Raw genomic sequence first — 20,925 nt, 5'->3', positions numbered from 1 at the left:
GTTAGAAGCAGGAAAAATGGGCAAGCGTAAGTATTTGAGCGAGTTTGACAAGGGCCAAATTGTGATGGCTAGACGACTGGGTCAGACCATCTCCAAAACTGCAGCTCTTGTGGGGTGTTCCCGGTCTGCAGTGCTCAGTATCTATCAAAAGTGGTCCAAGGAAGGAACAGTGGTGAACCGGTGACAGGGTCATGGGCGGCCAAGGCTCACTGATGCACGTGGGGAGCGAAGGCTGGCCCGTGCGGTCCGATCCAACAGACGAGCTACTGTAGCTCAAATTGCTCAAGAAGTTAATGCTGGTTCTGATAGAAAGGTGTCAGAATACACAGTGCATCACAGTTTGTTGTGTATGGGGCTGCATAGCCGCAGACCAGTCAGGGTGCCCATGCTGACCCGTCCAATGCCGAAAGCGCTAACAGTGGGCACGTGAGCATCAGAACTGGACCACGGAGCAATGGAAGAAAATAGCTTGGTCTGATGAATCACATTTTCTTTTACATCACGCGCATGGCCGGGTGTGTGTGTGTGTCGCTTGCTTGGGGAACACATGGCACCAGGGTGCACTATGGGAAGAAGGCAAGCTGGCAGAGGCAGCGTGATGCTTTGGGCAATGTTCTGCTGGGAAACCTTGGGTCCTGCCATCCATGTGGATGTTACTTTGACATGTACCACCTACCTAAGCATTGTTGCAGACCATGTACACCCTTTCATGGAAACAGTATTCCCTGGTGGCTGTGGCCTCTTTCAGCAGGATAATTCGCCCTGCCACAAAGCAAAAATGGTTCAGGAATGGTTTGAGGTGTTGACTCGGCCTCCAAATTCCTCAGATCTCCTTCAGGGGTCTAGTGGAGTCCATGCATCGACAGGTCAGGGCTGTTTAGGCAGCAAAAGGGGGACCAACACAATATTAGGAAGGTGGTCATAATGTTATGCCTGATTGGTGTATATTTTATTACTCAAAATATATTTATATTTGAACAATATAAGGAAGAAATAAGCAAATAAACAGTCTTTAAACTACAATTTAGAAAGAGAAATCACAAATTTGATGTTAAATAGATGAGATGCATTTACAACTTTTAGCTTTATCTAGTTTTGCTTTCCGTTTGTAATCATGTAGCATCATTTTAAAATCTAGATTTGATGGTATATGAAATTGACTAGATGTGTTTACAAAGTCTGTGCATCATTTCTGCCTGTGCTGTGTTGTTTTTTATTTCCTGAGCTATTTCACATATGCCTCATTATTTTAGCTTATGCATGTTTGCTCAGTAGTTTTGCTGGATCTCTAGTTTGAATGAATTTCCTCTACTAATGACCTTGTGGAAAACATCTTGAGGACAAAGGAAATAGCAGCCTCACATCTGGGAGATATAGCAAAGGAAAAACCTTTGTTTATATGATCAGAAATTTCAGATTTTGCAACATGATAGTACAACAAGAACAACAAAAACAGAATACATTTTTAAAAATGAATGAATAAATAAATAATAAAAGCGGCACATTTTTACTACGAAACACTGCAGTCTTTGTTCTCTGGCCAAACTCGCAGCACAAACAACTGTCAATTGTTTGAAAAAAGTAGGAAAAAAACAGCACGCTAAAGCCAACAGCATTTTTAGGAGCACTTCACCCTCAACAGAGACAGATTTGTCCATGTGTTTATAATGTTTCTCTGAAAAGCATGGTGGGCACCATGCTGAGTATCACACACAGCAGTTGGTTAATGAATGGCAAAGTCATTGAAAATTAATTTGTGAATATTTCAAGACGTGGGGGGAACAGAATGAGTGCAGATTGCACCGGCGAGTGCAGGTTGCACAAATTACAACATTACTTCAAGAAATCAATCCAAGAACTAGTTCATGGCATTTGGAAATAAAAAAAAGGCATGTTGCATCAATTGCATCAAGTGTCTGTGTTCCTTAAATGTCTGGAGACGTGCTTTATCATATTGCATGAATGAAACGTGGCAGCATTTGTCTGCAGCTAACAATTCCAAACCCTATACGTTGCAATATACCATATGTCATTTCTCAATGTAAACTATTTGTATAATGAACATGAGTCATCACAACAATGGTTTGATTGTGCTGAAGCCGTTCTTCACTGCGCTCTGGTTCTTTCTCATAGACAGGCCTTGTTGTGCTCAACCCAAGTTGAGGCAGATGTGGACTAGAACAATAGCAGCTCCTTTTATCAGAGAGCAGGGTAGTGACACCCTCCGCGGGCACATAGGGCTCGAAAGAATGCCTGGCACCAGCCCAGAATCACTGACGCTATTACAGACCCACCTCATCTCCCGTGATGCCATGCAACGGAGGGGACGACACCTTCAAAGGCCAGCCCTTCTTCCTTAGAAGTGCCGAAGACTATCGAGAAGGTTTGCAGAGTGTCCCCAGAACGGACTTTGGATTGAGTGGAACCGTCCAGACTGTAGACCACCAAACAGATCAACACCTAGAATGGCTACTGCAAGCACCTCTGGACAAAGCCCCTTTGGGCTGAGCAGGAAGAAGAGGGCCCCTGGACTTCTGGATCAGATTGGCAGGTTCTTTAAAGGAGACAAAAAGAGAAAGGGAAAGGTGAGTCTTTTTTTTAACAGTTTTCCAAACATTGTCATGGTCAACGACAACTTCTTGCTCAATTTCTTGGGGAAAATACTGGTTCCAGATTGGGTAGATGAATTGGAATATTGTTTAGGACTCAGTGGAAATTGCATTTGTATTGGATTCATCGGGATTCAGTTTACAGACATGAAAAAATACTCTTGGGTTTAGAGAAATTGTTTACTGATTGTGGACTGCACTGCAAATTCATCTGCACTGCAAATAGGCTGCCTCTACTCATCTTTTTTTGAATTGCGTTAAAAATATTATAGTCTCTGCATTGGCTGAAATGCCTGACAGTATTCTGCTGTGTTATGCAAGTGTTATATACAATTTTTTTTAAAAACAATTTTAAAGATAAATCAGTTTATATGTATATCAGTGAAATTTTATATATATATATATATATATATATATGACATTTCACTGATATGTATTTTGGGATACTGGGTTTTTTTCTCAGAACGTTTTATAAATATTTTATTTTATGGAGCATTTAAACAAAGAATTTGGTCTTAAATCCTGAACAAATCTGTTTAAAAAATAATTCCCATAAACATTATATTTCAAAATAATGTTTATGGGAATTATTTTTTGGGCTTCTTTAGCAGCAATCGATCATAGCAAAATCGCTGAAATGAAAAACAAAACAAAAAACAATAAATCCTCACAGCATTAAGAAGCGTTGGACGCAGCTGTTTGCGGTGCTAGTGATATCATTATAGGGGTTTGCTGTTCTGGTGATAGAGTGCAATTCAGTTACTTCCTCTGGGTAGAGCTTTATCTATTGACACTCATACCTCCTTGTTGCAAGCTCAATTTAATGTTCAAAGCATGCCAATTTATTATGCAAGGAAAAAAAATTATTTCCGTTTTTTCCTCTTCTATTTTTACTCGTGGCAAGCTTTTGTCACAGAAATTGAATAATTGGACTGGTAACGTAGCTGTGTCTTTTGAATCTCATGGTTGGATTTCCAGTCCAAGAAGTTGTCGTCTTAATGTATGTTGGACCTTGACTCTGGGCATTTTTTTTTCATTTATTTGAAGGGCTCATTTCGTGGTCATCTATCCTCCTCTCCACAGAGACCCCAGCACTCTTCCACCCGTCGTCGTGGAGATGTCAACCCTGTGGTGCATTTCTTCAGGAGCTTTGTAAGTGCAGTATGTGTGCTGACATGGATTTTTACAAGTCCCAAACTTCAGAGTCATAGGAAACTAACAATAGAAACCCTAGAAAAGAAATCAATTCGTCTCAAGACATGAGAATGATGTTTTCACACCTCCCTTTGTTCTCATCTTTAGCTCCCACTGATCCAAAGAGGTTGTTACCGCTCTCAAAGCACTGAGCAGCAGGAAAACTTTACCCCATTCAACGTATCGGTTCAAATGTATTAGAAGAAAGAGCATATATATTTGATAAAGACTACGTAAAACCAAACCAAAATATCAATAAGGCAACCTCCAGACAGCTTTCGTCCTAGACATGCCACATTGTGTCTGGCCATTTGCCGTTTAAGTTCGCAGGCCAAGTTTGTCGTCATGTTCAACATGCAGCCCATGTTTTCTTTGCTACAATAGTCCAGACTTGTTTTTCTGTCAGACAGACAACATTACACACACTTACATCACTAGTGTTAGATTCTCTGCTATGTAGTAAAGAATGAGTCACTCTTTGAAGGTCACTGTTTCAGTAAAAAAGTGAGAATATAGTCTTGTATGTGTGGAAACTTTTACCTGGCATAGCATAGACGTTTTATTCGAAGTGATCGATTCCCTTTACTATCAACCTTTTTTTTTCCATTATGTAAGATGTGATGTGTAAATGTGAAATTCCACTTTTTGGGTGACATGACTAGAACTCGAACCAGCATGTAGTCTTATCTCATAATCATTTTCTTGAATTTTCCCCTGAAAAACACAAAATCGGTTCTGTGGAAACTATAACTGTTAATGTTTCCTATTACTCATGTCCTAAATTAAAAATGTTTTTCTGGGAACCACTAATTGCACAGTTGTTTCTCAGTTGTGTGGGCTTGTTCATTAAAAAGATACAGTCTCTTCCTTCATTATTCATATGAACTGCAAGGAAGCCTAATGAACAACCCCTGTAAACATCTTTAAAAGGAAAAGTCTTTGTTCAAGACTTGCTTATCTTGTTTGTATTACACTGGATATCACATAATCTCGTTATAATGCTCAGGCCTCTTCATTAAAAGCTGTGGTTGTGCCTGTTGAATACCTAAAATGTTCCCTGACTAAAAGTTTTAATTTGTTTCTTGAAAGGTGTCCTCTCCTCGTCCCAAGTCAAGGGTAAGTCTCACATCCCATTTTTCTATTGCCGTGCATCTAATCCCATTTTTTTTAAATGCTCTTGGTATATTGATTTTCAATCGTTTGTAGTTAAATTTGCAGTGAACATTTTTAAAGAAAAAAACACTTTGCTCAGGGTATAAATAGTGACAGATCAAGACTGTGCAATTTAAAACACTCTATTAGGCCAGAGGTGTAAAGAGTACCTGAAAACCATACTTGAGTAAAAGTACAGATACCTTACAGCGAAAATGACTCCATTAGGGGACGTTCACACAGAACGTGTTTTTCTATTCCAATGCGCTACTTTCCCATTGTTTTTCTATGTAAACGCGCTTGACGGACGTGCATGACCGTCACGCTCGCGTCTCGCGTCTTTTGCAGCGCCTCGCACATGAGCGCCGCGTTTTTAAGACGCCATGTCAAGTTAAAAGAATTTACACGCAGCGTCGCTCATCAATGTCAGTTCCAAAACAGTGGACCATTAAAAAGAACTCGGAGGTGGGGCAAGCGTTGCTAGCTTCTGTTCTGTTTACAGTAGCAAGTTGGCATCACAACTATTTTATTTGATGGCAGCATGGCGGAGGAGGCGCTCATTATTATCTTATTTTCTTTTTTTCCATGTCAAAACTCGTATCTATCAATTCTGCTGTTTGTCTATTTCTATTGTCGTTATTGCATCACGTCGCAAAAGCACGTCTCGAGACCCTCGCTTTCTATGCTGCACTTTTTTAAAAACCATTCCTGAGCGCTGCATCTCGCGTTTTTATATGCAAAGACGCGTTCTGTGTGAATGGCCCCTTACAAGTTACAAGTTTGAGTAAAAGTCTTAGAATATCTGATTTTAACAGTACTTAAAGGGTTAGTTCACCCAAAAATGAAAATTCTGTCATTAATTACTCACCCTCATGTCGTTCCACACCCGTAAGACCTCCATTCATCTTTACGAATCTTTTGTTTCGAATCAGTGGTTCGGAGCGTGTATCAAACTGCCAAAGTTACGCCCCCCAGTGGTGCACCATTGAAATTTCGAAACACTTATGACGTAACGAAGCCTCGTTTACTGATATCATGTGACTTTGGCAGTTTGATACACACTCCGAACCACTGATTCAAAACAAAAGATTCGTAAAGCTTCAAAGCTTCATGAAGCAGTGTTTTAAAATCGCCCATCACTAGATATTGTTGAATAAAGTCGTTATTTTGTTTTTTTGGCGCACAAAAAGTATTCTTGTCACTTCATAACATTAAGGTTGAACCACTGTCGTCACATGAACTGTTTTAAATATGTCTTTAGTAACTTTCTGGGCATTTTAATGTGTTAATTATCTTACTGTCAATGGAGGCCTCACTGAGCCATCAGATTTTATCAAAAATATCTTATTTGTGAACGAAGATCTTACAGGTGTGGAACTACATGAGGGTGAGTAATTAATGACAGAATTTTCATTTTAATTGAAGGCTCAGAGATGCACTAGCCCTCATCACCAAAGAGACATGCCAGTGAAAAACATGAAACAGATTATTTGTGAGAGAGAGAGAGCAATCAAATAAAGTGCTTATTTTCTAAAATCCAAATAACACCTCAGTATTTTAATAAATCAAGGGTCAACACAACAGCCTCTTAAACATCTCCAAACACTCAAGTATCAGTTAAGCTCAAGTGCTCTAAAAGGGAATAAATAGCAAATATCTTTCAATAATGTTAAGTAAAATTAAATAGTCAATGCCTACTTGCACTGGATGTGCTAGTGTCGGTCTAATGTCGGCTGCAGTCATGTCCTCATCTCATATATGAAACACCTGCGATTCAGCAACTACCTGCTAATGCGTTCGCATTCATAGCCCTGTTGACAAATTTGGGTGAGCAAGGGCAAAACACACAAAATATAGTACCTTCAATGCCCTGTAGATGGCGATAACACTTATTTTGTAGCAGATATAAACTGCTGCAGAAATAGTGAGGTGCCATGCAAAATGTCATTACTAATTGCATTACTCATTACAAATGTATTGACATAAAGAGTACATAATACTTATTCAAAAATGTAGTCAAGTAAAAGTTGTTAATATCTTTGATACTCTAAAACTACAAACTAGCCAAAAAGATACAATAAGCCAACAAGGTTACATTACATTTAATCAAATACTTTACACCTCTGTATTAGGCCACCATTATCTCTATTAAACCATGAAATACCACCATGTATTATGAGTAATACCGCTGGTTCCTAGCTGATATAATAGATTTGACCCATGATCATTTTCTATGCCCTCTCGTATCCAGCAATGAAATTATAATTACATCTAAGAAAAAAATTAATTATTCTACATTCTTTTTTTTTTTTTCATGTGCAGTGGAGAGAACTATTGGGCCTGGTACGTCACTCGTCCTTGACGTGATTCACATTTGCATTCACAGACACCCCCATAAACAGATCTGATTAGCTGATTGCAGGAAGCCTTCCTGTCCCGTGTCTCATTTCTAATAGATCTGTCGTGTTACTTAATCATTTGTTCTCTTCTTTGTGAATTAACCAATGCATTGCTCTAATTACAGCTGCTGAACTTTTCGCTGCGCTTCATGCGATCTTCTCGTTAACCTGTGGGATAAGATGTTTTATAAGGTTGAGTGGGCCCATTTTCCACAAATCTCCAGATTGATCACATTTTTAGTGTTGTTGAGGGCCATGAAATTTAAGCCTTGTCATTTTCTTAGTGAAGTTTATTAAGCATTAATGCATTGTGGTTTTAATTTAGCCACATTTAATGCTTTCAATATAATTATTGCACTTATTAAGGCACACTCTCATAAGATTAAATATGCATAATTTCATTGCGGAACAAATTTTCTAATGCCAAAATGCATGAAATAGGCATTACTTAAGAAATCTGTTGCAATTTTATCCTAATCTATCATGTGATTATGAATTTCCACAGCTTTCAGCTATAAAAGAGTGATCTCAGGCACTGAATTGATTAGATTATTAGAAAAGTTTTCCTGTTTTTGATTGTTTTTCAGTTTCTTTCCTTCTTTCTTTCTTGCTTTCTTTCTTTCTACTGTATTTTTTTTTTTTTTTTTTGCCTTGATTGTTGCGCTCTTTCTTTTATGATGGCATTTCTCCTGAACCAGAGCGACTCTCTGCTTCTTGATGACTTTGAGACAGCGAGACTTTTTCTGAGTCGCAGCCGGTAAAGCAGCTTTCTCTCTAGGGGTCTTTAAATTGTTCACTTCCCCCCATACTCATACTCCAACCCATCTACTCCCTTCCCAGGTCCTGATTCACTGACTCACCAGCGCCCCCTATGTTTTAGTCACGTGTTGTTTAACTCCACAGGCTCCAATACATAAAGGCATGCAGCATTGGATGCATTTGGACATTAATAATAACTGACTTTGGCGAGCCAAACTGTTTTGTTTTGAGATTGAAATATGTAAATAACCCATGTTATGACTGTGATTGTCATATGCTGCACTCCTGCCGTCTCTAAATTACCCCCTCCTATAATACTTGATATGTGGCAAACATTTAACATTCTTTGTTGCAACCTGCTATTGCACTCTTTGTAGACTTCAGTGCAGAAATGCATCACCAATCCAAAAAAATGGGGTGCTATATTGCAACATTATGAACACAGGAAGCTATTATGACAGTTACAGTTAAGTGAATATTCATGGACATTTCAGAGACTTCCTTAAAGGTGAAGTGTGTCGTTTTTGTTCCATCAAATGAAATTGGAAAAATAATTGTTTTTCAAATAACATTTTTTGTGAGTTTTTTGTTTTTAAAAGGTAAATTGCCAAACATTTTGATAGAAAAATGCCTTTTATGCTTTTCAGATATATCAACCTGGCTTGCTTATAATTATTTCTGCTATTAAGCTGGTATAGGAGAGTTTTTCGGGGGGTAAACAACACTGGGCTGGTATCCTCTCTGTGTTCATAAACTATGTGTTTTAGGCTTCCCCGTCAGCGCGTGGCTCGGAGAGCATTAGATCGCCTCACAGACGCAGAAGGGAACAGAATACACTCTCCAGAATCTTCAACCTGGTGAGCCTAAAACAGCAGAAAAAGAAATCAGTGTTAGATCCTCTGAGAAAACTATCATATACAGTTTAGACCTCTTTTTTTAGCTATTTAAAAGAGGTTATTCTCATTTAAACGCAATTACTGTTGATTGATGCGCCTTTTTGCAAATGCATACAAAGAAAGCAATTTCAACATCGAGATGTAATTAAGGCTATTAAAAATGTTCAATAACAGGATGGAGCATAGATTATTGCCTTGAAACCATGTAGAACTCTCTTTCTGTGCTTGAAAAAGTAAATGAGAATGTTCTTGATGAGACTATTGACTGCTTCTGTCCCAGAGTCGCCCTCAGTGTGCCAGTCCAATAATATCCATCTCTCACCAAAGTAATGACACCTATCCTGTCATATGCCGAGGGCTGTTCAGTCTTTCAGAAGTCATTGAGGGTCTTTTATTCACTTAAGCTTTTCAAAATCAATATTTATTCAGCTTATAAAGAAAGCCCGTCTCTTCTGTTTTAATTTTACAGTGAAAGTTGAGTCTTACCATGCACCTTAACCTTGCTTATATTCAGTTAGTCATTGAGAGCCTCATATAAGCATTGTGAACTTTTGCCAGGTACAGGGCATAAAAGTATTCGCATCTCTTCATGCTCATTGATTCCCAATAAGATCTGTTTTTTCAATGGATAAGGAAATATCACCTGCTTCTTAAAGAATCGCTCACACTGAAATTCTGTCATCATTTACTCATCCTCATGTCTTTTCAAACCTGCATGACTTTCGTTCTTCCATGAAAAGTAAAGCTGTTAATCAGCATGTCTGAGGTGCTTTTTGTCCATACAATGAAAGTGGATAGAGACCAAGACAAAAAAAAAAGACATTATAAGCGCCAAAAAAAAAAAAGTGTGCACTATATTTCAGTTCTTCTGAAGTTGATGTTTGATAGCTTTGTATAAGGCTGAAATTTAACTCTGTATCCTCAAAAAATCTTGCTTGACAGCCATGGTCACTATTCACTTTCATTATATGCAAACAATGAAAATAGGTCACTGATGAAAAAGTCATACAGGTTTGGAATGACATTAGGATGAGTATATGTGACCCTGGACCACATAAGGGTCAATTTTGTGAAATTGAGATTTATACATCATCTGAAAGCTGAATAAAGCTTTCCATAAGCTTTCCATTGATGTATGGTTTGTTAGGTTAGGATAGGACAATATTTGGCAGAGATACAACTATTTGAAAATCTGGAATCTGAGGGTGCAAAAAAATCAAAATATTGAGAAAATCGCCTTTAAAGTTGTCCAAATGAAGTCCTTAGCAATGCATATCCACTCACAAATTTTATTTTATTTTATTTATTTTTTTTGATATATTTACGGTAGGAAATTTACAAAATATCTTCATGGAACATGATCTTTACTTAAAGGTGCAGTGTGTAAATTTTAGCGGCATCTAGCGGTGAGGTTGTGAACTGCAACCAATGGCAGCTCACCCCTCCCTTTCACGTGATTTGAGAAGCTACGGTGGCCGTCTGGCCGACACAAGGCAAAGATGTCGTCATCTGAGACAGCAGATAGTACGTGAGCCATTCAAGCAATGAGGTTTCTTACTTGACAAAGAACACTCTCTGCTTCTAATAAACCAGACGACTACTACTACTTCTTCTTTGTGCGTATTCAATGTAGTGACGATACAAGCTGCCTCTAAAAACACAAACGATTTAGAAGAACAACAACATGGTGACGAAACGTGCTCTGTAGAGTGTTTGTCCATTTAGGGCTGCTGTAGAAACATGCCGGCGCAAAATGACGACTTGACATGGAGGGGGGACCCGCGGTGTATGTAAATATAAATGGCTCATTCTAAGGTAATAAAAACATAACAGTTCATTATGTAAGGTCTTTATGTACTCCTGAAAACATAGTTATGTATATTATATTGCATTTTTGTCAGTAGATCCTCCCAAATTTTACACATTGCACCTTTAATATCCTAATGATTTTTGGCATAAAAAAAAAACTGATTATTTTGACCCATACAATGTATTGTTGGCTATTGCTACAAATATACCTGGCGACTTAAGACTTAAGGTTTTGTGGTCCAGGGTCACATATATATGTATATGTGCACACTGTAAAAAATAAATCCGTAAAAAAAGTACTGGCAGCTCATTACCAGGACATTATTCAGTAATTTTACCTAATTTTTCGTTAACCCTAAAACACAACACAATGAAGTGCAAAATTCTAAATATAGGTAAAACCTATACTTTATAGTATAGTATAGGTAATATAATATAGTAAAAATATAGGTAATATAATATAGGTAAAAAAATAAATACGGAAAATTCTGTTAAATTAATACAGTACATTGTGCCCTATTTTTACAGAGTTTTTTAGAGTGTAGGTATGTACACTCACCAAGCATTATTTAGCCAAAGTAGTAGTCTTGTGAAATATTGTTACAATTTAAAATAACTTATTACTCCAGTCTTCAGTGTCACATGATCCACCAGAAATCATTCTAAAATGCTGATTTAGTGCTCAATAAACATTTTGTTCTTATTATCAATGTTCAAAAAACAGTTATTCTGCTCAATATTTTGGTGGAAACTGGAATACATTTTTTTAGGAATTTGAAACAAATATTTTGTAACATTATAAATTTACCTTTTAATTAATTGAATGCTGAATACAAGTATTAACTTCTTTCAAAAAATAGAACATTTTATCTATAGTAGAAACAGTATATAAATGTACATATTTGCAAGTATTTGTTTCATATGGTATTACTGAACACTTACTATTCAGATCACTTTCAGCATCCAGCAGTATGGCACTGATGCTCATGTTCAGCTCAAATCTTCTACCTCATCTGCTCTCTTTGCTAATTTCCTTTTTTCCCTTTTATACTTTTCACATGACAATCTCTCCTGCACAGTGGAAACAATCCAATCAGACTGGCTCTCCACCTCCATTATGCTGTAGAACTAGAGCGCTGAGTGCTCAGATCACTCTTTTAGAAATGTTATGGCTGGGTAATGCTCCTACAACATGGGTGACTCAACATTATGTCATTTTTGTTATTAAAGGCTCTAGTTGTGACATTGAACATTCAGTCCTTCACCCATCCTGCTGATGCTATGTGCTATTTCCATGCACGCTTCAGCATTTATTCTTTTGTAATATGTTTCAGAACTAACGGTGATGCAACGTTGATTTTGACCTTGCATAATCCAACATCATTGTCGAGAAGGTTTTGTGTTTTACACATCTGATGTGATGATGACCATGCTGGTTTTCTCTCTCCGATCTCAGGGAGAAAGCCGATCTCGCTCTCCACCCAAACGCTGGAGCACCATCTTCTGAGCCCTTCGCCGACCAGAAAAACACTAAGATGGAAGAGAGTGAAACGGAAGAAAAGCAAAAAATTGAGAGGGAGGATCTCTGCCTTATAGATTCACAAGTCGCAGCGAGTTTAACAGACTAACATTGGCCATCTTCGCTTCCTAGATAGAGATACAATCCAAGTATCTGTTGCTACATGCCTGCAGGGTTTCATAAGCACGTGTTGACTGTATGTGTGCAAAACTGCAGCAATAACTGTCAATGGTCAGGTGATGCGATACGTCTAGTTGCTATACTGAAAGTCTCCCTTCAAAATTTAGTTGAAGTGACCAATTCGAAAATGTTCCAAGAGCAAAAAGGGATCATCATCCCTCAGCAATGCAGATTAACCAAAAGGTTTGATAATAGTCTTAATTGACAGAACCAGACAGAATATTTCTCTGTTTGAACAGATAAAAGTAGGAAATCATGGCCATTAAAACCCATTATCTTATAATTCTGAATTCGTCTCAGATCTATCTTACATAATGGGTTGTTTGTGTGCCATCCAGCAATTGATGCGTGACATTAGTGCTACAGTGAAAAAGCCTCTCCATGGTTTTGTTGAGATCAATGTTCAACCTCAGTGATGTGCTGTGTATTTGTGGATGTTTATTGTGGTCCTTGTGTTGCATTATATATTGTTTATTTACTTTGTATCAGGAGTTTGTATATAGGATTCCTTATTGTATTTTAAGCAATATAAAAATGATGACAAGTTAACATTTACCTAATATTAAATTTGATTTATTTGAGAAATTATTTAGCTCCTAATTACGAACACGCTTTAAAATCATTAAAAGAAGACTAAAAACAAAACCTTTGTGGACTAGGGAATAGATTCTAAGCATATATGACGCTTGGATTGTATGCCCTCAGATGTTGCACTGCAGTATGTGTGTTAAAACAGCCTGTAAAAGTTGTCTGCGTCATTATGTGTGCAATTTTGATATTATTTTAGAAAGGTCTCATATAATTACCAGGGGTAGGATTAATATTTAAATAACAGACAAGCAGAAATCTAGGACAAACAGTCACTGGGAGCATAAAGGGTTTAAAACCGGTGGGAAGAAAGGAAGGAAACATGAAAGTGTAAGAGGGAAAACGTGGGAAATGATAAACCAGGTATTCTGAAATGAAGTTTATTCAGCTGATTTTTTTTTTTTTTTTTTCTTGTGATGTTTCTCATGTGTCTTAATAATGTTCATTGTTTCGTGTCTCATAGACTCTTCCTGTATGTACTGTTTCTGAAAAAGTGCTGAATAAACATTAGGTCACATATTCTCCCTGTCAGCGCTGGATTTGTCTCCAAAATGGTGCTACACTTTCTATAATGCACAGGATATTCTGAAGTGGCCAGGTGTTCTGATGTTATATCTTTAACCCTCCCTTTATTTATAAAGTAACGTTAAATAAAGAATCAGAAATGTATGCAGTCTGTGTTTGATTGTGCATCTGTTCATCCTCGAAAATCTCGAAAATTTGTCTCACTGTGTTGTTTCTTCATTTTGATTACACAGATAGAAATAGATTTTGTCACTACTCCAGATGTGATGATTAGTGACAAAATTGCATAGACCTTTTAAGATAATTTGTAAACTTACAATCAGACAATATGTTGCAATTGTTTGTTAATGTGCATTGTTCATCTTAATACGCTAATATATTCTGTACAGACAGTGCTGGGTAGATTACTTACAAATTGTAGTCGGGTACTGATTCTAAATTATATGATAAAAAAATTGTAGTTAGTAACGTAACCCATTACACATTTAAGGTAATATAATCTGCCTACTTTTTGATTACTTTTAGGTTACTTTTCACCTAACTTGGTTATCACATTGATTTGAATAGGAAAATCTTGTACCATATTGATAAAAATTCTTTATTGTCAGCAAGGTTCAGACAGAGAGAAGAAGAAAATCAATATAAGTTCCAATGCAGTGTTTGATGACTCCCAACAGGCAAGAATACAAACAAGTGCTAATGTAAACAAGACCGGACAAACGCTGAGTGATGGTGAGGAACTAATATACACATGGTGATTAACTAAAAGACAAACAGCTGTGAAGATGATTAGTGTCCATGGAAACTGATGAATGGCGGGAAACTCAATTAAAGGAACACATGTGACTAATGTGACAGTCCGACACATATATTGCGATCTCAGAATTCTGGCCAGTTGATAATATCTAGAATATCAAAATCAACCGCAGGCGGTAGATCCTTCTCCTATTTGGCACCTAAACTTTGGAACAGTCTTCCTAGCATTGTTCGGGAAGCAGACACTCTCTGTAAATCTAGACTAAAAACGCATCTCTTTAACCTGGCATACACATAACACATTATCAATTTATATTTTCACATCTGTTAAAGGATTGTTAGGCTGCATAAATTAGATCAGCCGGAACAGGGAACACTTCCTATAACACCCGATGTACTCATTACATCAGAAGAAGAATGGCGTCTACGCTAATATTAGTCTCTCTGTTTATCCCAAGGTTTACTGTAGTCAGTCGGATCCGGGCCGTATCCAGATCAGATGAAGGACCTGCGCCTAGACACGACCATGAAGTGTCAACAGAGATTGTGTCAACTAGACCATCCCCTGTGAAGGCCTCATCGACACAATCTGCATTGTAAAAAGCGCTATATAAAAAAGGTGACTTGACTTGATGAAAACAAACTGAAAGTCCATGAAAACGAAAATAAGAATAAACAGAACTGAATAAGTGTGACAGAACGCCCCGTCCTGGAAGGCACGACCTTGCGCCGTGGAGAGGAGAAGGCTTATGGGGCGTTCACACCAGACGCGACTTGCGCGAATAAATAGCGCTATTCGCACGTAGTTGGACGCTTGAACATTTTGAGTTTACTCACTTCATTCGTGCGTGAAATTCACTTCACAACAGACGCGAATTCGCATCATGGGAGGGGCTCTCCTTTAAATATGTGTCCCTCAGACTCTTCCACTTCTTTCCGCACACTTCCTCTGAATAAACACATCAACTCGTCAGCGGGAAAGTAGTTGTAAAATACGGCGAATAAGCTGAATTTGCCGGCTTTAGCTAGCTTGTAGTCTCAATATGTATATATATAGCTCAAATTGAGTAAAGAGCATTTTTTTTTACAACTTACCAGATTGTCCGACCTCCTCACTCACTTTCTTCCAAGCAAGATCCTTTTTATTCCTGTTTCTATAAAAGTACGAAGATGTATCGTACAGCTCCGGGTATCCACATACAGCAACAATGATTTTGTCCTCCATTGTTGTTTCGGATTTCTGCCTCCGCTTGCTACGTCGCAATCACGTCACCACTAGAGCAAGCTCCTGATTGGTTAACGTGGTGCGAATATTCGGCAAAGTTCAGATTTTTCCATTCGCACCGCAGGATGTCTATCGCGTCTTTGCATTGACTTAACATGTAAATCACTCGCACTTAACGCTTCATTCGCGTCTGGTGTGAACACATCATTAGAAGGCTGAACGATGGGGGATGAATAATGTCCGCTGGCACAGACCCAGAGCACAGCAGGGATGATAGCCCACAGTGGAGTTGAGGGAGGGAGGAGCCAAAGTGTTGCGGTGGCTAACAACATCCTGGCGATGACTGACGGAGGCGGAGGCGATGAATCCCAGGGCGCAGGCGGAGAGCTGATGGGCTTGAGCGACATCACTGGCTCTGGAGATCTCGGCGATGCCGCGGCAGTGAACGTCGTAGGTGGAGTCAGAGTACCTGATGGTTGAGCCAGAGCCGGTATGAATGAGGACAGAGGCAACGCCGAGGGGAAGGAGAGACGGAGTGCAGCGGACGGCCCGCAAGTCTGTTGTGGAAATGGTGTGACGACTGACCAAGAGGGAGCCAGCAGGACGAGGGAACCTGGTGAAGCCACAAGTCCGAGGGCCGACAGGTCGAGATGGAGCAAAGAGATCTGAGGCCAGAGGTGGAGCAGCAGGATCCTCTTGCACAGACGCTGCTGGTGGTATCATGACCTGCGGCTCAACGTCAAAGCAGGGCTTCCATGGAGACGGTTCAAGGCTGTAAACATCTGGCAGCGGCAGGGCTGTAGGACTGACTGAGCTTCGCAGTGATGGCAGCAACAGAATTTGACAGAATAACAGTAAATATTACACAGTCCATGCTAGCTCCTCACTGAGGTTTATCAGCCAGTCCTCATTCTCCATACTCACTACTCATTCGTCCACTGATGTCGCGGGCTCACACCCCTGGTCAGATGGAGCTCCACTTCCAGGGTGATTGTCAGCTCTGTCCTCTTCTCTGCGGTCGAAGATGGTGGTGGGCTGGGCTCTGGGCTCTGGTCTGGCTGTGTCCTGGATCGGGGACAGACGCTCTTCAGACACCTGATGATGGTTTCCAGCCAAGTCCTGAGGTGTCTGGGAGGTCTACAGGGTGGTGGTAGTTGGCCCCGATATAGGACAGCGATTTGAGGGTCTTGTTGTCATAGGGACAGATGACGGCAAGACGACAAAAATGTTCCGTAAAAAAAAAAAATAAAATAAATCTGTGCTCTCACAAGCCACAGCAGAAAATAGAGCTGCATAATCCATATTTGGTCTGGTCTTCTGTCAGCAAGGTTCAGACAGACAGATGAAGAAAATCAGGATAAGTTCGAATGCAGCGTTTAATGACAATCCAACAGGCACGAATACAAACAAGTGCTTACATAAACGAGACCAAACAAACACTGAGTGATGGTGAGGAACTAATTTACACCTGGGGCCTCATTTATAAAATGTTGCACAGAAACCGTCCTAAATTTGATCTTACGATCATTTCTCAGATGTGCGTACGTGTGAATGAACATACACACAGAAAACGAGCATACGCCTCTGTTTCAGATGTGAAATCTATCGCAAATGATCTTGAACTTGCGCACAGCTTTCATTTAGAATGGCGAGCTGCAAGAATAGCTTAGATTTCCAAAAACCTACAGTAATCTGACAAGGAAAAGTGCGTACGTCTGCTCAGAGCCTGACGTGACGTTAAGCACTTTTCCACGTCAAAGACCATTTTTATAAATATGAGCGTTGGCATGGATTTAAGCGTACACACACTCTAAGATCAAATCTGTGAGTATGCACGCTTTATAAATGAGGCCCATGGTGATTAACTAAAAGACGAACAGCTGTGAAAATGATTAGTGTCCATGGAAACTGATGAGTGGCGGGAAACTCAAACAAAGGAACACATGTGACTGATGAAAACAAACTGAAAGTGTATGAAAATGAAACTAAGAATAAACAGAACTGAGTAAGTGTGACATTTATCAACAACATGAAGTGAATTAAATATTACATTAGTCAGGGTTTCCCAGACTGAGATTCATGATGGAACTACAGGGGTTCATGAGTTTAATGAAAAGCTATTAATTAAATCATAATTTAAAATAAATAATTTTAAAATAAAAACAATTAAAATAAAAGTATTTTATTTGTTTATATTACCATTAAATGACATCAGAGAACTGTAAACTAAATTGTATTATTATTATTATTATTATTATTATTATCAATAACTTGATTTTATTATTAACCTTACATATTAACTTAAAATCTCAGGGTGTACTTCAAGTAAACATATTAGATCAAAGAGGTTCAGCTGACAAAAAGTTGAGGAATCCCTGCATTGCATGTAAATACGAAGTGATGTGAATTATGAATAATTTATTGCCATAGTGAGCATAACATGTAATCATGTAATTAATGAAAAAGTAACTATAGTCTGATTACAAGTATTTTAAAAACGTAATATAATCTAATTACAGTTACTACCCAGCACTGTGTACAGATGAGGAGACTCGAGCTATAAAATGAGACTATAAAAGAGAGACACAAAAAAAACTTTGATTTAGGAGATTCTCTCTGAAGTGAATGTTAGCAAAAGACTTGCCATGACCTTTGTGTGGTGTGTTCGGGCCTAGTCAGTTGTTAATGTGGTGGACAGACACTTGGTGCTTTTTCTTTAAATGCCCTTAAAATAATTCTCTTGAAAGGTCACTGAAAATGTCTTTAAATGGTTTCAAAATGCTTCATTTATGTGTCAAATATCAGATATATTAGCCTGAAGACTTAAATTTGCCACAAATGGCATGCTAATAATAATAATTATTATTATTATAATTATAATTATTATTATTATTATTATTATTGCTGGTGAAAGGAACACAGGTTAAAAAGAACATTGCAGGAACATTATGTTAACTTTAAAATAACATGCTAACATAAAGAAAACTGGACATTTTCATGTTTTTTTTGAACATTTGAAGTCACCATTCCCACAACCAAAATAGAATGTTTGTATAACATTCTCAGAACACAAATTACTTAGCTGAGAATGTCCATACTGCACTAAAAAATACTGATTGAAGTTGGGAATTCACAACTCACCAAAGATTTTTCTTTCTCTCATAAAAACATGTGTGCAGCTTGTAGGTTTCTCTTGATGGCGTCTCAGTGGACTCTTTTTTTGATCTGGGCCTACAAACTACAAAAAAGAAGCAATGAATTTTTTTGAAAAGACTGACTGAAGCTCACCGACACACAGAAAAGTACCCTACTACATATCTATTTATGAAAACTTATCAACATGAAAGTAATCATCCAAACATTTAACAAAACCCAAGAACAGTCAATATTGATTAATTGACTGCACCTCAGTCAACCCGTTACAGATAATGTGGCTATTTTCTTTCACACACACAATCACATAATATTTCATGACTTCAAACATGCTCTTGAGACCTGCGGGTTCACAAATGGACTTTTAATTATATACCTGAGGATCTGTCACGTAGAACCAGTAAAAGAGGATGTGTCACTGGGTTCTTTGAAGAGAAAATGTTTGATCTGTTTCTGGAATATCTATATCCCTGTACGGATGAATGCTCACGTAAATCCATTATTCTCTGTGCTCTGTTGCACATGGCAACAGGTGTTAGATCGTATTATTATGAAACACTGCCCTCCTTTGGTGTAATAGGGAAGTGAATTTTACATGCGGTGCTCCTTCTTTTGCTATATAATTCTGTACATTTACTTGATATTGGATTTTTTTTTCCAAATGTTTTTTGAATTTAGTCATTACATTGTTTAGAGCATAAGAAACAAATAATAACAATAAAAAAAAAACATTTTTGAAAAATTATATTTTATTCATATGTTATGCTATGTCTTCATAAGTGGACACCAGGACTCAGTTGTTAAAAAAATAAAATGACATGAAATTACATGTATAGGCAAAAACAATGAGATTTTTTTTTTTTTTTTTTTTTTTTTTTTTTTTTCATTCACCAATACATTTTTAGGTTTCAGGATTTTTTTAAATCAAACTTTGTTTAGAGATGATTCTCAACTATGTTATGAAAGATATAACAGAATGAATTGATATACCATTTTACTTTATGCAATATAGGTAAAATGGCCATCCATGGGTTTTCCCATTCAATGCAATGTCTCTATACACTGTATCTAATTTGCATATTAATGTGTTCTTGGAGCAACATGTAATGAAAAAAGAATTGTAATAATGGGAGCAATAGTTGGCAACATTTTCATAATAATATCTAATATTTCATAGGAATATTGATATGTAATTTCTTTCCCTATATATTCACTTGTTGTGTCTCCTAAAATGTCTGATAAACATGATTTAAGTCCTTGTGTCCTCTACAGAGTTTTGTACCAGAAAGACATATTTTGATTAGAAACCCCATAACATTTTCCTGAGATTTATGATTTATAACAAATAATTTGAAAATTAGTTGGATTTAAATGATAATTACAAAGTATTATCATTTTCCATAAGAGTGCTGAATTTGATCATTCATAATTAAAGACCAAGGAGAAGTTGTTGTCTTGGTGAAACCTTCAAACATTTGATATCTCTGAAAAGCCCTGAATGTGCTCTTTACAGGACATCCAGGACATAAAGCTGTGACATATATGGTGTCCGAGTAATTCACTAAAATATAATGTCCTCGTACGAGGACAGAGGGACCCAGGAGGTTAAAACAAGGTAAAATAGCTAAAGATCACGATGTACACTGACATACTATTTAATATACATTTTTCCAGTTATGTCAAGCTTTAAAATATTTTATCAGGTAGAAATTACTATTTTTAATTTTTTAATCTATAAAAATCACCCACAAACTACTGGAAAGTTCAGTTCTTAAAAATTCTGGAATTATAGAATTTAATTATTATTGTGAAACTTCTGGAATGATAGAATTTAATTATTATTGTCTAAATTATTTTACACAAAGCAGCTTTTTATACCTACATGGATCCTTTGAATAATGTCTTGGACAATGCTGGGGGCCTTGAAATCAAATGGTTGAGAACCACTGTAATTTCTTAAACCTGTTGCAGTGACTGTATTCATGGTTCATAAAGTGGGTGTTGTGACCGTGGTGAGCCAGTAGAGGGCTCTAAGAGTGAGAGAAGAGAAGTGGCTCTAAGAGAAGAGACAAGCACAGGTTTGTTACAACATTCAGGTCAATATCCTAAACATCCATTTTGACTCAGTTATTGATCTTCAATCAATCAATCAATCAATCAA

The 20,925-nt window shown here is 37.7% G+C and overlaps 1 protein-coding gene and 1 long non-coding RNA gene across 8 annotated transcripts in view; one reads left to right on the top strand and one right to left on the bottom strand.

Moving 5' to 3' along the window:
• Positions 1–2,330: 2,330 nt before the first annotated feature.
• Positions 2,331–13,774, top strand: mbpa (myelin basic protein a). Of its 6 annotated transcripts, none has more exons than XM_051873462.1 (6): positions 2,331–2,585; positions 3,693–3,761; positions 4,893–4,919; positions 7,278–7,298; positions 8,881–8,970; positions 12,275–13,774. In XM_051873462.1, exons 1-6 carry the CDS (start codon positions 2,466–2,468, stop codon positions 12,323–12,325), a joined length of 378 nt encoding a protein of 125 aa, XP_051729422.1. In that variant the 5' UTR covers positions 2,331–2,465; the 3' UTR covers positions 12,326–13,774. The 6 variants fall into 6 exon arrangements, with proteins under 6 accessions (XP_051729422.1, XP_051729423.1, XP_051729420.1 ...); XM_051873460.1 differs by having other exon boundaries at positions 2,332–2,585; positions 3,657–3,761; XM_051873463.1 differs by lacking the exon at positions 7,278–7,298.
• Positions 13,775–18,752: 4,978 nt separating this feature from the next.
• Positions 18,753–20,925, bottom strand: part of LOC127501057 (uncharacterized) — a 99,214-nt gene continuing 97,041 nt past the window's right edge. For both annotated transcript variants that reach the window (XR_007926496.1, XR_007926495.1), the window contains exon 8: positions 18,753–18,849. This is a non-coding gene — a long non-coding RNA (uncharacterized LOC127501057). The remainder of the gene's footprint in view (positions 18,850–20,925) is intronic.

This window comes from Ctenopharyngodon idella, chromosome 19 (assembly GCF_019924925.1).
Source record: "Ctenopharyngodon idella isolate HZGC_01 chromosome 19, HZGC01, whole genome shotgun sequence".
In the NCBI taxonomy this organism is placed as follows: domain Eukaryota; kingdom Metazoa; phylum Chordata; class Actinopteri; order Cypriniformes; family Xenocyprididae; genus Ctenopharyngodon; species Ctenopharyngodon idella.
The sequence above is the reverse complement of the archived record's forward strand: the minus strand, read 5'-3'. Positions and strand labels throughout refer to the sequence as shown.

Excerpts from the sequence above, each read along its gene's own strand:
- mbpa (XM_051873460.1), top strand. The coding sequence starts at position 2,466 with ATGGCTACTGCAAGCACCTCTGGACAAAGCCCCTTTGGGCTGAGCAGG. Across the intron at positions 4,920-7,277 it reads CTCCTCGTCCCAAGTCAAGG|TGGAGAGAACTATTGGGCCT; the intron begins GTAAGTCTCACA and ends TTTCATGTGCAG. Across the intron at positions 8,971-12,274 it reads TCTCCAGAATCTTCAACCTG|GGAGAAAGCCGATCTCGCTC; the intron begins GTGAGCCTAAAA and ends CTCCGATCTCAG.